The following is a 17226-nucleotide window of genomic DNA, read 5'->3' as shown; positions in this document are numbered from 1 at the left end:
AGAAGTACAGCGGGTAGCGGTGAGTAAAGCTGGAAGAAGTACAGCGGGTAGCGGTGAGTAAAGCTGGAAGAAGTACAGCGGGTAGCGGTGAGTAAAGCTGGAAGAAGTACAGCGGGTAGCGGTGAGTAAAGCTGGAAGAAGTACAGCGGGTAGCGGTGAGTAAAGCTGGAAGGAGTACAGCGGGTAGCGGTGAGTAAAGCTGGAAGAAGTACAGCGGGTAGCAGTGAGTAAAGCTGGAAGAAGTACAGCGGGTAGCAATGAGTAAAGCTGGAAGGAGTACAGCGGGTAGCGGTGAGTCTGAGGAACCCAGCAGGTAGCGGTGGCTGAAGCTTGAAGAACACAGCGGGTAGCTGTGTGTAAAGCTAGAGAAGTCCAGCAGGTAGCTGGGAGCCAAGCTTGAGGATCTACAGTGGGATACTGTGAGTGAATTTGTTGCCGTAGGAGACAGCAGTTGCTACGAGATACAGATCTCTGCATTCAGCTTAAAGGCCCTTTACTGTATTGCTGTCTGCCTAGTTGCTATTGCATTTGCCTAAGGGTGTCCTGTGCCCTAACCCTCTCTCCCCTGTTCCTGTTAAGAGAAATAAAACTTTTTTTTTCCATTTTTAAAAGTGACTGGCGCCCATCTTTCCATCTTGCATTACACCCACTATGCCTAGTAACCTGCACCCTGAGGAGGAATGTCAGCCCTCCCTGACTTTGGGGGTCACCAGCAGGCCTCTGCAGGTCGGGGAGACCGCTACACTTCTATGGGGGGGACCTTGTTCAGTCATTGTAACAGGTAAATAGAATGAAGGTACAGAGGATTAGAGTAGCTGAAACTAAAGGCTCACATACTTACCTTCGTTCCAACAATCTGATACCTGCAAGGTCTCTTTCTGGCACCGACATCTTCTACCTGGTTTCTTTGGAGTGCTGGTCTTTGGCCGTTTTGATTGGCCGGCGGGAGTGCAGTCATCAGTGTGCCAGGATGTAAACTGAGCTGCATGCAAGGATTATGTATAGGCGGGTAAGTGTACTTTATTGCAGAAGAGACATTGCATGTCTCTTCTGCAATAAAGATCCCGCCTGTCTGCATTTTTTTTGAGTTTACCATTGAAATAGATTTACCAAACTTATTTGATAAAACAAAAACAAACACACTAGTTGTTGATCCTGCCAGAAATTTTATGATCCAATAACTTTCTGTGCTTGTATTGCACTCCGATACCAAACTCTCTCTGTGATATAAAGAGGATTAGACTCAATCATCATTACATTCAATACAACAAAATGAAAAAAAGTTACAAGGTAGCTCAGCAGCCAGTAATATGTGCATATATACATATACAGCGGGGAAAATAATGATTGTCTCTCCTGCAGATTGTGTACAATCTTACAAAGAAATGAAGGTCTATAATTTTTATCATAGGTGTATTTTATATGATAGATACAGAATATCAACCAAAAATCCAGAAAAATCACACAATACAAATGTTATAAATGGAGTTGCTGTTCAGTGAGTAAAATAAGTATTTAATCCCCTACCAACCAACAATAATTCTGCCCCCCCCCACAGACTGGCTACAGTAGGTGCTCATGTGGTATATATATGGAGTATATAGAGAGTGTATATAGTATATATGGAGTATATAGAGAGTGTATATAGTATATATGGAGTATATAGAGAGTGTATATAGTATATATGGAGTATATAGAGAGTGTATATAGTATATATGGAGTATATAGAGAGTGTATATAGTATATATGGAGTATATAGAGAGTGTATATAGTATATATGGAGTATATAGAGAGTGTATATAGTATATATGGGGGGTATATATGGAGTATGTAGAGAGTGTATATAGTATATATGGAGTATATAGAGAGTGTATATAGTATATATGGGGTGTATATATGGAGTATATAGAGAGTATATATAGTATATATGGAGTATATAGAGAGTGTATATAGTATATATGGGGGGTATATATGGAGTATATAGTATATATGGAGTATATAGAGAGTGTATATAGTATATATGGGGGGTATATATGGAGTATACACAGACACTACAGTAGGTGCTCATGTGGTACACAGATTAGTTCTGTCAATGTAAGAAGGTTCTCCTAACGACATCTCGTTATGTGTATAAAAGACACCTGTCCACAGAATCTCTTTCTTCCATCCAATCCTCACCATCATGGGGAAGACCAAAGATCAGTCAGAGGACGTCAGGGAGAAGATTGTAGACCTGCACAAGGCTGGAATGGGCTACAAGACCATCAGCAAGAAGCTTGGTGAGAAGGAGACAACTGTTGGAGCGATTATTCACAAATGGAAGAAATACAAAATAACCATCAATCGTCCTCAGTCTGGAGCTCCGTGGAAGATTTCTCCTCATGGGGTGAGGATGGTCATGAGAAAAGTGAGGGATCCGCCCAGAACTACACAGGAGGAGCTTGTGAAAGATCTCAAGGCAGTTGGGGCCACAGTCACCAAACAAACCATTGGTAACACAATACACCACCATGGATTGAAATCCTGCAGCCCCCGCAAGGTCCTCCTCCTCAGGAAGACACATGTAGAGGAACGTCTGAAGTCTACCAATCAACATCTAAATGATTCAGAGAAGGAGAAAGTTCTGTGGTCAGAGGAGACCAAAATTCAGCTCTTTGGCATCAACTCGACTCGCCGTGTTTGGAGGAAGAAAAATGGTGACTATGACCCTAAGAACACCATCCCTACAGTCACACGTCATCCCTACAGTCACACGTCATCCCTACAGTCACACACCATCCCTACAGTCACACACCATCCCTACAGTCACACGTCATCCCTACAGTCACACGTCATCCCTACAGTCACACGTCATCCCTACAGTCACACGTCATCCCTACAGTCACACGTCATCCCTACAGTCACACGTCATCCCTACAGTCACACACCATCCCTACAGTCACACGTCATCCCTACAGTCACACACCATCCCTACAGTCACACACCATCCCTACAGTCACACACCATCCCTACAGTCACACACCATCCCTACAGTCACACACCATCCCTACAGTCACATCATCCCTACAGTCACACACGGAGGTGGAAACATGATGATTTGGGGCCGTTTCTCTGATAAAGGTTCAGGCCGACTTTTCCACATTGAGGGGCCAATGGACGGGACCATGTATTGTAAGACATTGGAGGAGAAACTTCTTCTCTCATCCAGAACACTGAAGATGGGTCATGGATGAGTCTTCCAGCATGACAATGACCCAAAACATATCACCAAGGCAACAAAGGAGTGTCTCCAGAAAAAGCACATTAAGGTCATGGAGTGCCCTAGCCGGTATCCAGACCTTAATTCTATTGAAAATATATGGAGGAGCTGAAACTTCGAGTTGCCAAGAGAAGATCTGTAAAGAAGAGTGGACCAAAATCCCTCCTGAGACGTGTGGAAACTGATCACCACCTACAAGAAACGTCTGACCTCTGTGATCACCAACAAGGGTTTCTCCACCAACTACTAAGTCATGTTTTGTTTGGGGATCAAATACTTATTTTACTCACTGAACTGCAACTCCATTTATAACATTTGTATTGTGTGATTTTTCTGGATTTTTGGTTGATCTTCTGTCTCTATCATATAAAATACACCTCTGATAAAAATTATAGACCCTTCATTTCTTTGTAAGGGGGCAAACTCCAAAAAAAGGTTTCTTACTTTTATAATATTTGCATTACCTTGAACATTTGTATCATTTGAACGGGCTATTGCTTTTAATTTTTTTGGATCATATATCAAATAAATAATAAAAAAATAAAAAGAAATAAATAGTGTGTACACACACACACACACTATATATTTTTTTTTATTATTATTTATTTGATATATGACCCAAAATACAAACATACATAAAATAAAAGCAATAGCCCGTTCAAATGATACAAATGTATTCAAGGTAATGCAAATTTTATAAAAGTAAGAAAAAATAAACAAATACAATATTTGCATATAACAGATAAAATACCAAGGTGCACAAACATTTTTTGGAGTTTGTATATGATGGATTGATATAAAGTACAGTTCTGGAAAAGAAATTGTACTGCAATTTGTTTTTTTTTTTTGTTAAATGAGAATTAGTTATATAAATCATGTATAATAATACTAATAATAAGCATTAAATGGTGAGAGGGGGGGGGGGTGTTTTGTGGTCTTAGGGTGACAACACTGCCCCTCCATTGATAAAGTACAGGGATTGAGTGTTGTCACCCTAGGACAGGAAATTTGTTACAGACAGGATCACCTGGAGATAAAAAAAAAAAAAAAACACTATTGCACTTAAAATGAGGCGATGGCGGCACTTCCTCCAATATACAGGCAGTGAGACCCTGGAGGAATTGGCAACCATGCCTAGTGCTTTCCAGGACCTGCAACTCCCCCATCCTCCCTTCCAGCATTTGTTTGCATGCGATCAGCTGTGATGTCATCACATGCCCGACGAAGGGGTCCTGCGTGGCTCCGAAACGTTGCACTTGTCCTTGTGATGCGATCTTCCTGAAAATAAAGCTTTTGGACAATATCTGAGGATCCTTGGTGTGCTGGTGACTTTGTACATTTATCAGCTCTGACTGGACACAGCTGATCACATAGTAAAGAGCCAACGTCATCGGCTCTTTACCCTGATGGGCGATACTCTGTCAGAGAGACACAGCTCACCACCGATCCCCGCGCTGTGCGGCAAGAAGTCTCATGTCATCCTCGCAGAACCAGAGCGGTCCCACCCAGTTATTTTACTATACAGCAGCCGGGAGCCGGTTAATTACTTTCTTAAAGAAAACCTTCACTTCTTCCCACCACACTCCAAAGACATTCTGGGAGGTCAATTGGTTCCGGTCTATATTGGCCCTAATATATGTATGTATGAATGTGAACTAGGGACCTTTAGATTGTAAGCTCCTTGGGGGCAGGGACTGATGTAAATGTACAATATATATGTAAAGCGTTGTGTAAATTGATGGAACTATATAAAAATATCCACAATAAATAGATTATGACAGGACGTTGCACTCACTTGAAGGCATAGGGCCAGTGCATGAGGTAGAGGTCCAGGTAGGAGAGCTGGAGATCAGCGAGGGTCTTCTTCAGAGCCCCCTCTACATCGTCCGGGTGATGTTTATTATTCCACAGCTTGGAGGTCACAAATATCTCTTCTCTTTTCAAACCCTTCCAGAAACAAAACAAAACCTGTTATACATGTACAGAAACAAGTCCCAGAACTATTGATGGACAGTAGATGTGGATACTTGCTGAATCTGTAATATACTGTACACTATATAAACAAAAGTTGGTTGACTTTGCATCCCAGTGGCCTATTGAGTCACTGCATGACTCAAGATCATTGCCAAGTGGTCTTCAGCCCTTGACCAGACCCTGCTTGTTCCTGGGATATACCCAGTTTGCCGCCTGACTACATCTGATCATGACGTCTGATCTCGACTCCATCCCAAATGTTGGAGTTCAGATGTTTCCAGTGAAGGGTGATCCTACATCATACAAAGACTTTGTAGGCACCGATGTTCTTCTAACCTTGTGGTAACAGTTTGGTAAAGACCCTTTTCTGTTCCACCATGACTGTGTCTGTGCCCCTGTGTACAAAGCCAGCTCCATAAAGACGTGGTTTGACCAGTTTGGTGTGAAAGGACTCACGTGTCCTGCACAGAGCCCTGACCTCAACCCTACTTTTGGAAGAATGGTTTGTAGAAGGGCTTTTCAGCCAACATCAGTACCTGCCCTTAAGCCTAAAGAACACCTTTGGGATGAGGTCTTGTCATCTCAAAGACATTCAGTAGGTTTGAGGAAATGGAGGAACTTGAGTGTCCTGCACAGAGCCCTGACCTCAACTCTACTGAATGTCTTTGGGATGAATTGTAATGCAAGTGGTGAGCCAGGTCTTCTCACCCAACATCAATACCCAACCTTACATATGGGCAAAATTTCCCACAGACACCTTCCGTCAGGGCTGGGCTCAGCCCTTCCTTCTCTGAGCTGGCCGCTTAGCTGTCGGCTAATTGCCAGCTCCTATCTCTCCACAGTTACTCAGCTGTTGATGATATCCTGCTCATCAGTCCTGCCTACTTAAGCCGTCCAGTCCAGAGGATCTCTGCCTTCCGCTTAGTCAACATCACAGAGACTATCTCCTGCATTCCTTTTCAAGATTTGTTTTGCTGACATCCCTTCTGGCTCCAGATCCTGCTTGCTGTTCCACTACATTGATCCCTGACTTCTGGCTTGGCTGACTATCCGTTCCGGTTACTGAACTTTGGCTATGTTTTGTCTACGTTTGTTCTTTTTACTTTTATTATTAAACAAGTGTGACTTAACTGTACCTCTGTCTCGGGCTGATTTCATGGTTTTTGACACCTTCCAAGGTCTTGTGAAAAGCCTTCCTAGAAGAGTGGAGGGTATTATGGAGGAAAAAGGGGGGGGGGGGGGCAACTCCATATTAATGGCCATGCTTCTGAAATGGTGTATTGAAGAAGCTTGTATAGCTGCGGACAAACTTTTGGCCATAATGAGTACAAATTCCCACAGACACCCTACAAAACCTTGTGGAAAGCCTTCCCAGAAGATTGGAGGATGTTATAGCCATAAAAAAGGATCAACTTCATAATAAAGGCCATGCGGGAAGGGGGTGCCCATCAACTTCAAATTAAGGGTCATGGTTTTGAAGTGGGATGTCCATCAACCTCAGAGATGTGATGGCCAGGCATCCACAAATCTTGGCCCTATAGGCTGCAGAACCATAGTCCACACATGCTAAGATTATAGCAAAATTAAGATGGAGTAACTTATGTGCACGTCAATTATTTTACCGGATCATCAAGACTTTCCTTGATGGCTTCTCCAACTTCAGTTTCATTTCCGTATACGGAGGCACAGTCTATGTGCCGATAACCGACACTGAGGGCGTACTTCACAGCGTCCTTCACCTGCCATGAGAAAAAGAAGACAACAAGTTAACAAGACTCAAGCATTGGATGGATATTACGGTACTTACTGTGGCTACCAAGAAAGTCATTGGTGAATTTAAAACAGGGATGGGACAAACAGATCTATACTCTGGCAAAAGGTTAACCTGTTCCCGCTGGCTGTCCGTATGTATGCAATGGACGGCATGGGAGTACCTCAACATCCAGCCATTGCACATAAGCACCCATAAGGAACTACCATTCAGGTCATCGACAGCGCCTGGTCATTATTTAGAATTGGGGGCTCCTGACCACTGTGACAGCCAATCATAGTGGTTACAGGATCAAGAGTTCTTCATTTCCCTGGGTAAGACACTCTTAAAAGGGCTGCCCAGTGGCAAAAGGTTAAAAAAAAAAAGTTGTTCATCAGGCTTTGTCTTTTTCTGCTGTCCTGCTTCTATCATTTTCATTCTGCGGGATCTGATCCTCTATAACCTGCATATTTATAATTATTCATGACACGCTTTCATCTATTCAGAGTGAGAAGTGAAGGGGCTGGATGTCTATTATCTTCCCTTGACATAAACACTCGTCTGTTGCGGACAGCTGCAGGCTCCATAATTACATCCATTAAATGAGGAAAGATTTATTCAGAGATGAAAGAAAACCACATAGAGTATTTTCCAGCGATCAAGGCGGCTGCGTCTCAGAAGTGGAAATAACCCTCAAGCATTACATATTAAGGACGTCCAGATAAATTATCAGAGAGATGTAAAATGTAATAAAACAAGAAGATTCCGTTTAATATCGGAGATGGTCTCCTCCCAGTACAGATCATAGTGTGGACCTTCAGCAAACACAAATAGTGAACAATTGTTGTCCTTTGAAAATGAATTGGAATTACATACTATGCGGCTCTTGGTTGATTAGCCTTTGTCTGAAATAACACTGGAAACAATTCTACAGGTCAGATTTTTTTTCTAAATCTGAAACATTGTTTTACTGGAAGTAGGCTTGGTCTGGCCATTCTCCATCACGTTTTATTGAGAATGTTGACAGTATTCGCACCACAGCTCTTCCAGTTGATGTTTCCAATCATGCAATTGGGAGAGGATTTAGGTCTGAGTTCCTGATGTAAAGGGTAGACCTTACAGAAGCAAGCTTCTTGAGCCTAAAGAGTCTGGGAGTTCTGGGCAGAGAAAAGTCACTCCATCACCACCCCACTTCAACAACAGTCGACATGCCTGGCTATTCTCGTTCATGTTTTATTGATAATGTTGGGAGTATTCTCTACAACATCTCCAGGCCCAATCCACTGACTGAGCGATGCATTTAAAACAATGGTCGCTTTGGGTCTGAGGTCCTGATGTAAAAGGGTAGACCCTATAGAGGAGCCCTTCTGAGCCCAAGGAGTTTTGGAAGGCTGGGCGCAGAAAGTCATGCCATCACTACTCTACTAACAGTTGCCATATCTGGCCATTCTCCATCACGTTTTATGAAGAATGTTGGCAATATTATTCAAAACGCCTCCAGATGATGGTTCCAATCCTCCAGCTGGGTGATGCTTTAGAAATAATGCCCACTTTTGGTCTGAGGTCCTGATGTAAAGGGTAGACCCTATAGGAGGCAACCTGAGCCTAAGGCAGTGATGGCGAACCTTGGCACCCCAGATGCTTTGGAACCACATTTCCCATGATGCTCTGGCACTCTGCAGTGTAGTTGAGCATCATGGGAAATGTACTTCCAAAACATCTGGGGTGCAAAGGTTCGCCATCACTGGCCTAAGGAGTCTGGGAGGCCTGGGCAGAAAAAGCCACTACATCACCACTCTCTTCTAACAACAGTCGCCACGTCTGGACATTCTCCATCACGTTTTATTGAGAATGTTGGGAGTATTCCCCACAACAGGTCCAGTTGACAATTACAATCCTCCAACTGGGGGATTCTTTAAAACACTATTGGCCACTATTGGTCTGCCATCCCGATGTAAACGGTAGACTCTATAGAGGGGACCTTCTGAGCCTAAGGAGTTTGGGATGGCTAGGTATAGAAAGTCCTTCCATCACCACTCCATTCTCAAGCCTCTCTCTTATCCCACAAATGCTGGGAGTTCTGGTCCCAATTTTAGGTCTTTGACTTGTGATCTCCTCAAATGACTAGTGTTGAACATTTTGGCATGCCACAAAAAGGATATTGGGAGGTAATTTTCAAAGTGTGATTTAAGGCTTTCAGTCATTTATTTTTTCTCCACCATGACGGCTTGTGTAGATAGAGGTTCTCCTTCTACATGAGGGGTTTCTTAGAGACAGAAGTTCCATGTAAAGTCTTACCTGGCCAGGTGCACTTTTCCACGTGCCAAGTCCAATAAGAGGAATTTTCTGACCGGTGTACAAAGTATCACACTCAACGGCATTCGCCATTATTGCCTTTAGGTGAATCTGTCATGCAAGAATGAAAAAAACGGTCATGAAAATAAGCAGGTGGAGCGTTCTCTTGTCAGTACATAGGAGGGGTCACAGATTTATAATCATTCAGAAGAGGACTTTGTGAGAACATCCCTTCAGGCCAACAAAGTGGCAATTTTTTTTTTTTTTTTTTGCTGTGTGTCCAGAAAGGAAACTCAGATGGGAAGAGATGAATGGTTTTGCTCATCCATTTCCTCCTGCAGATAAAAACATTCACTAAGCAGGAAAACAACCAGAAAGCCGCCTGTCAGGATACATTACATCGAATGCCCCGATCACACAATGGCCTTCGGCCAGACCTCGCTTTCTGATTGGTGGACATAAATGATAAGGCAATTTTCTATCAGCCAGACATGTTCCTGTATCTTCTCGGAGCGAATGTCCCAATTAGCAAATGTTAAATACTAACGATATCATACAAATTAGAAATTTCTAGATTGTTATTATTATACAGTTTGCACAGCGCTTAACAAAATAAAGGCAGACATTACAGTTACATTACAATTTGGTACAAGAGGAATCAGAGGGCCCTGATCATTAGAGCTTACAATCTAAAAAGGGGGGGGGGGTCAGTTGATACAAAAAGGTAATAGCTGTGGGGGATGGGCTGATGGAGGAAGTAAAACAGTGTATTGGTTAGAAGCAGGATAAGCTTCTTTGAAGAGAAGGGTTTTCAGGGATCGTCTAAAGATGGATAGATTAGGGGACAGTCGGACAGATTGGGGTAGGGAGTTCCAAAGGATGGGAGAAGCTCTGGAGAAATCCTGGGAGGTGAGCATGAGAGGAGGTGAAAAGGGAGCGAGAGAGCAGGAGGTCTTGGGAGGAACGAAGAGAACGGTTTGGTTGGTATTTTGGGACTAGGTCAGTGATGTAGCTGGGGGCAGAGTTATGGACGGCTTTGTAAATTATTGTTGGTACTTTGAGTTGTATTCGTTGGGTGAGTGGAGGGATTGCTGTGTGTTTAAAATCAGAGACATTCTGAGATATTCAGTTCCAAACAACGAATGGAACTCGGTGCTGCGCGGTAACCAATGGTACGATCAATTAATAAAATTTGAAAATTCTGCACACGCCATCATGAAACACGCCCATTGGAAAACCTTTTATACATGCTGCCCAATCAGGGCTAATTACCCAGATCAGTCACACATAGGGCTGCTGTTAGAAATCATGGGGCCCCATACAGCCTAGCTGACAGGAACAGCGAACCAAGCCTAACAGGAGGATCCAGACACATGAACAAGCTGCTCGTCCATGCAACCAGAATACCAAAATTCTTTAATTTTTCTTTTTAACACCCTATGGGGGTTGGTGAAATATCAGGGGTCTAAACAGACACCCAACGTCTCACTTTTGAGACAGAGAAAGATTGAGGAATCTGTGTCCTCAATCCCTTTCTCTGAAGCCTCAGCTGTAGATTGAATGAACAGGAAACGCCCTGTACAGAGGCTCCCTGTTCATTCACAAACTGAAGCATTGTAAACACAGGGAGGAGAGCAGGGGGATTGGTTCCAGTAATTTTGTCAATTCCTGCTGCTCTGGGCCCCCCCTGTTGAACTCATGGGGCCTGGGCCCTGTACAGGAGGGCAGGTGCTACCCCCTGGTCAGCGGCCCTGCTCACAAATACATATATATGGACTATCCCCTTATAAGCAACTGTCAGGGGACAAAAAAATTTTTAAAAAAATCCTTTTTATAGGCATTCTGCTCATCTCTCTTGGGACCCGCGTGTCTTACCTCATCCTTATTCTAGCAGTACACCCTTCATCAGTCTGCTCAGCACTTGACATTTCCAGGAGTGTCGGATCCCTGTGTCCCCCTCCCCCCCACACACCATGTGGTTTCATCCTCTCACCCCTACATTACTACAGGACTCAGTGATGTAGGGGGTGAGAGGATTGAACTACAGTATGTGGTGGGGACAGGGCTGCTTGTAGGAAGGGGGTGCAGGGAATACCCCTGTACTGGAGCTAGGCCCCATTAAATCAGGAGGTGGGACTGGACTTGGCAAAGTTGGGTGGGGGACCCGGGCCTGGCAGGGATCATAAGATCATAGTAAGGTACCCATATGGAATGGGGCAGAATGCCGTCACTACGATGGACAAGAACCCAGAAGAATGAAGTAACTGATGCAGCCTGTATTAGACCCGGGGGTTATGTACAAGGCAGTGGTTGGGGGGGGGGGGGGGGGTTGGGGGACGGTGGATGTGAGGTAAAGGATGAACATGCACGTTGATTAAAGCTTGACATGCCATGCAAAGCACTTCTGCAGAGCAGATCTGACTGTACTTTGGTTGTCTGATGAAGGAATTCCTCTAACTACAAGCACAGAATCCCTTGAAAGTTGCAAATATCTATTGGATATCTATAAAACCTATTATCCAGAGATATAGAGCAGCTGAAGTTTTGTACAAATCTTGACTTCTCCCATTAGTCAAGCCCCGCCCCACCCACTTTCACCTCCCAAGTAAACCCTTTTGGTCAGTGAGGTTGACCATCATGTTAAAAAAAAAATAATATGGAGGCAGAAGTGCTTCTACCTTTGTTTAAAGTCAGGCAAAAATTCTGTTAATGAAGAAGAAGAGTGCCGCCAGGGGAAATGTAGCAGGTCACCTGGCATGGGCCAGCCTGTGGCTCCCCCCGGCAGCTGGCGTGGGCCAGCCTGTGGCTCCCCCCGGCACCTGGCGTGGGCCAGCCTGTGGCTCCCCCCGGCACCTGGCGTGGGCCAGCCTGTGGCTCCCCCCGGCACCTGGCGTGGGCCAGCCTGTGGCTCCCCCCGGCACCTGGCGTGGGCCAGCCTGTGGCTCCCCCCGGCACCTGGCGTGGGCCAGCCTGTGGCTCCCCCCGGCACCTGGCGTGGGCCAGCCTGTGGCTCCCCCCGGCACCTGGCGTGGGCCAGCCTGTGGCTCCCCCCGGCACCTGGCGTGGGCCAGCCTGTGGCTCCCCCCGGCACCTGGCGTGGGCCAGTCTGTGGCTCCCCCCGGCACCTGGCGTGGGCCAGTCTGTGGCTCCCCCAGGCAACCTGGCGTGGGCCAGTCTGTGGCTCCTCCCGGCACCTGGCGTGGGCCAGTCTGTGCTCCCCCCCGGCACCTGGCGTGGGCCAGTCTGTGGCTCCCCCAGGCACCTGGCGTGGGCCAGTCTGTGGCTCCCCCAGGCACCTGGCGTGGGCCAGTCCGTGGCTCCCCCCGGCACCTGGCCTGGGCATGTTTGGCCACTCTTGCAGTCCATGTATGCCAGGCCTAACAACCTCTGCATGTAATAAGCCAACCTGATCTGCTGACATTAGAGAAGAGAAATGAAGGACTCACTATAACCGAGTGGAAAATGACGCAGCAATACGGATCCTAAGATTCCGGCCGGTGACAGAGGAAAATAGTTGGCAGACGTTGTATAGAGTATTGTTGGGTAGTGTACACATATACAGGTACAGGCTTGCCAGGCTGATGGCTGGTTGTTGGCACAGACGGGTGAACTATTTATTGGGCGTGTCGGGTTATCTAAGGCGATTCATTCTGGACTATAAAGAAGAATTAAACCCTTGTGAGTTTGCCTTTTACTATGAATGAGTTCCAGTTTTCTGCATTGTGAGGTTTAAATGCAAGTGAGTTACTGACCCCTGAATACAATTTGTCACACCAGAGGGCCATTGGTGCCAATTTCACGATAGTCCTTACTTGTCATATAGGGGGCGGGTTGTCAAATGTGTCCTACGGGGGGGGGGGGGTCATTAGATAGAGAGTTCCCAAGTGACCAGGCTGTATTGCTTGACTGCAATGTAGAAAAGTGAAGTCAATGACTTGGCTATAGTCTCTGATAGGGGTGCCAGGATCACAAGACGGGCCAAACAGAACTACATATGTTTGACAGGGAAACAATATCACGTATATTTATTTCAACTCAGTTTTTCCTGAGTGTAGCTTCAAAGAGCCCAATTGGGACGACCAGCAGAAAGTTCATCAAAGGGCTTCGCATTTGTGATTTAAATGAAGATATCCAAGCATGCTTCTCTTTTTGCATACCAATGCCAAAAAAAAAAAAGGGGAAGAGAAAAAACACACACACACACACACACACTTGTCTGCCTTACCAGTTCTTTTACTTTATTGCAATAGCACGGCAGCACTAAAAGTGCAAATGCTCTTGTAAGCTACATTCCTGGAAAATGGAGCTGAAATAAATATATGTGAGATAATTTCCCGGACTAAGCTTTGTAACTCCGTTATCCAGGCACCCGGCAGAGAACACAAGTCATTTCTCTGACCTCACTCTTTTTACATTGCAGTGAAGCAATACAACTTGGTCACTGACCCACCCCCAGCTAACACCCTATTGATGAGGTCATTGTTCTAATTTCTTCTATTATTCGTGAGTTCCTATCATTGGATGGACAATATTATGCCAAGTAGTGGAGTCTGATTGGCTCATACTACTTGTCATGGATGGAAGTCCGTACCCACTAGAACGAGCTAACCAGGAATTCAGGGAATGAATTGGGCTGTTTGGAAGTATTGGTTACCCGAGGGTTGTCAAGGTAACACTGGAAATTGGGATCATGGAGTGGCAGGGGACAGTGGAGGCACAGAGTGTCTGATATGACATGGGGCGACACCAAGTACATGGAAGATAGCCTACTCGAAGAAGAAGAAGAAAGAAGGAAGGAAGAAGGAAGAAGAAAGAAGGAAGGAAGAAGGAAGAAGGAAGAAGAAAGAAGGAAGGAAGAAGGAAGAAGGAAGAAGGAAGAAGGAAGAAGGAAGAAGGAAGAAGGAAGAAGGAAGAAGGAAGAAGGAAGAAGACCACCCCGGGGGAACCAGGAGGAGGAGGAGGAGGAGGAGGAGGAGGAGGAGGAGGAGAAGACCACCCCGGGGGGAACCAGGAGGAGAAGCCTACTCCGGGGAACAGGACTCTAAGTGCATGCATGCTGAGGACAGGTGAGAGTCCTAAGAAGGGTCAATGTATAGAGTGTAAAGAGCCTTCTAGTTTTTAACAGAGAACCCTATGCAAAGCAAGGGATGATGGGTTTGCTGCAGGACAGCTTCAAGGTTGTAGCCCTCTGATCCACCCAAACGGGCAGCTATAGAGCAACAAGCACTCCATAGAGAGAATCTAAGAAAACAGGGGGTGTCAGAATCACGGGAACACTAGTTGCATGAGTAGTCACACAAGAATGGAGCCTAACAGCACTTTCAGTCATTTGTCTGACTGGAACGCTCCGTAGATTGCAGTGTGTGGCCCCTGATACAGATGTTGCTGACAGAAGGCTGCAAAGACGAGACCTCGCTGCATCTGGGACAGGTGAGCCTAAAGTGGACCTTGCATGAAAACGCCACTTTAAACAACAGCTCTCCATCCCCGAAATTAAAAGAGTGATATAAAGGTTGCAGAAAAGCAACATTAGAAGGAAAAAAAACAAAAAAAATTACTTACTTTAGACTGACTGTCCTGGAAGTGATAGAGAAGTCCCCGTGCCTTACCTCCCAGGTACTTTACACCTGGCAAAAATGTGCTTCCGATTTTCATGCAAGGTCCCCTTTAAAAAAATAAAAAAAATAATAAAATAAATACATGTGACTGCACTAAAAGTTCATATATACTTCAATCTATCTATTGAGGCGAGCGCAGAGAACTCAGAACACCGGACCTACACAGGATGTAGTCAAATTCTTTGCACCGTCAACAGGCGCTCTAGGCCTGCGTCCAGGTCCGGAGTTTGCTGACTAAACAAGAAATATCACTTCTACAAAAATACAAAATTCCTTTACTGCTCGACTCTGCTAAAAGAAACACATACATACATACATACATACATACACACACACAGGTGCAGTTAATACAGGTAATGAGTGGAGAACAGAGGGGCTTCTTGAAGAATAAATAACAGGTCTGTGAGAGCCGGAATTCTTACTGGTTGGTTGGTGATCAAATACTTATGTAATGCACTAAAATGCTAATTAATTATTTAAAAATGATACAATGTGATGTGATCTGATGGGACAAAAATAGAGCTTTTTGGTCTAGACACTCGCCATTTTTGGAGGAAGAAGGATGAGTACAACCCCAAGAACACCATCCCGACCGTGAAGCATGGAGGTGGAAACATTCTTTGGGGCTGCTTTTCTGCAAAGGGGACATGACGACGGCGCTGTATTGAGGGGAGGATGGATGGGGCCATGTATTACGGAACCACCTTCCCTCAGTAAGAGCATTGAAGATGGGTCGTGGCATGACAGCATGACAACGACCCGAAACACACAGCCAGGGCAACTAAGGAGTGGCTCCTTAAGAAGCATCTCAAGGTCCTAGAGTTGCCTTAACCAGTCTCCAGACCTGAACCCAATAGAAAATCTTTGGAGGGAGCTGAAAGTCCGTATTGCCCAGCGACAGCCCCGAAACCTGAAGGATCTGGAGAAGGTCTGTATGGAGGAGTGGGCCAAAATCCCTGCCGCAAACCTGGTGAAGAACTACAGGAAACATATGATCTCTGGAATAATTATGTCATGCAATAAAATGCTAATTACTTAAAAATCATACATGCGATTTTCTGGATTTTTGTTTCAGATTCTGTCTCTCTGTCGAAGAGAACCTATGATAAAAATGACAGACCTCTACATGCTTTGTAAGGAGGAAAACCTGCAAAATTGTCCGTGTATCAAATACTTGTTCTCCCCACTAATTATAATTATATATATATTAGATTTGCAATCTACCGCATGTTAGGTAAATTTAGTAATTTGTGTGTTAGGGAAGGTTAGGTTCGCCTCTGTTCCAGCTTGGCTGACGTTGTGGGTGTTTCCGTGCTGAACGGTGGGTGTCGCTGTTACCACTGGTCAGTGTTGGAAGGGCAATGTGTTGAAGCATATGGATGCTCCTCTGTCCCGGAGACAATTTGGTGGAGGTGGTCCTCCGAGTTGCATTCTGGGCGAGGGTATTTATGGGACAGACGCCATATTTTGGGGTTCGTTTTACAGCCACCTGCTGGCCCTCCTGGCTGACAGGTATGCATTAAGGAGCTACCTCGTGGTCCTACGATCGGGGAGGCCCACGATACTGCGGCGCAGGGGGTGGGTCCAGAGGCTTGTCTGGAACCTGCCACAGCGGCCGAGGAATGGTCCTGAGCTGTCGGTCCTGTGTGATGAAGCTGGACAACCGAGGAGATCCCAGAGGAGGACCCGTCTTGGAGAGATCACGCAGCATGCTGGTCTATAGAGGGGCCTGGTGACTCGGTTGGAGGACGGATACAAAAGTAACTATACAGCATAGTGTTGCCGGCTCGGCTTAAAGGTTCAAGCACTGTGACTGACTTTCACTACAGCAAATCTATAATTCTGTAGCAGAGGATCGTACAGATTTTATTCCCAAACAAGTCTGTGGCAGAGACTTTAGATTCGTGCTGCGTACTGTCTGCTAGACCGGGTGAGAGAGGCCTATCCAGACGAGCAAGAAGTGTGTCCCACAAGGGGAGAGCATTTCAAATAGTATATTGAATTCTACCAGGACATTAGTCAAAAGAACCCTACCAGAGAATATTTGAGTTTCTTCTGCGGGTTTCCTTTCTACCTCTTTCCTGCTACTTCCTATGTCGTTTGTTTAATAAAGCATTGAAAACGTACTCCAGTGTTGGTGCGTGTGTCGTCCAGAGGTAAACTCAACGGAACCCCTAGACCCGGTGCCGGTGAAACAGAGGGAAGCAGAGTGAAGGTAACAGATCCGCTTAAACCAGCAGCTCCACCGAGAGTTATTGCTACAAATATATATATATCATTTTATATCCCCAACAATTTACACAGCACTTTGCATACTGTACATTCATATC

At 45.2% G+C, this 17226-nt stretch overlaps 1 protein-coding gene across 1 annotated transcript in view; it reads right to left on the bottom strand.

Annotated features, from left to right (window-relative positions):
- Positions 1–14943, bottom strand: part of AKR1A1 (aldo-keto reductase family 1 member A1) — a gene marked incomplete at its 5' end in the record, with an annotated part of 28858 nt that extends 13915 nt beyond the window's left edge. The window contains 4 exon segments of the mRNA XM_073593994.1: positions 5055–5206; positions 6856–6972; positions 9282–9389; positions 14841–14943. Of these exon segments, the coding sequence (XP_073450095.1) occupies positions 5055–5206; positions 6856–6972; positions 9282–9389; positions 14841–14943 (480 nt within the window).
- Between the last annotated feature and the right edge of the window lie 2283 nt (positions 14944–17226).

The sequence above is a fragment of the Aquarana catesbeiana genome, linkage group LG07 (assembly GCF_042186555.1).
Source record: "Aquarana catesbeiana isolate 2022-GZ linkage group LG07, ASM4218655v1, whole genome shotgun sequence".
In the NCBI taxonomy this organism is placed as follows: Eukaryota; Metazoa; Chordata; class Amphibia; order Anura; family Ranidae; genus Aquarana; species Aquarana catesbeiana.
This window is presented reverse-complemented; position numbering and strand designations above follow the sequence as displayed.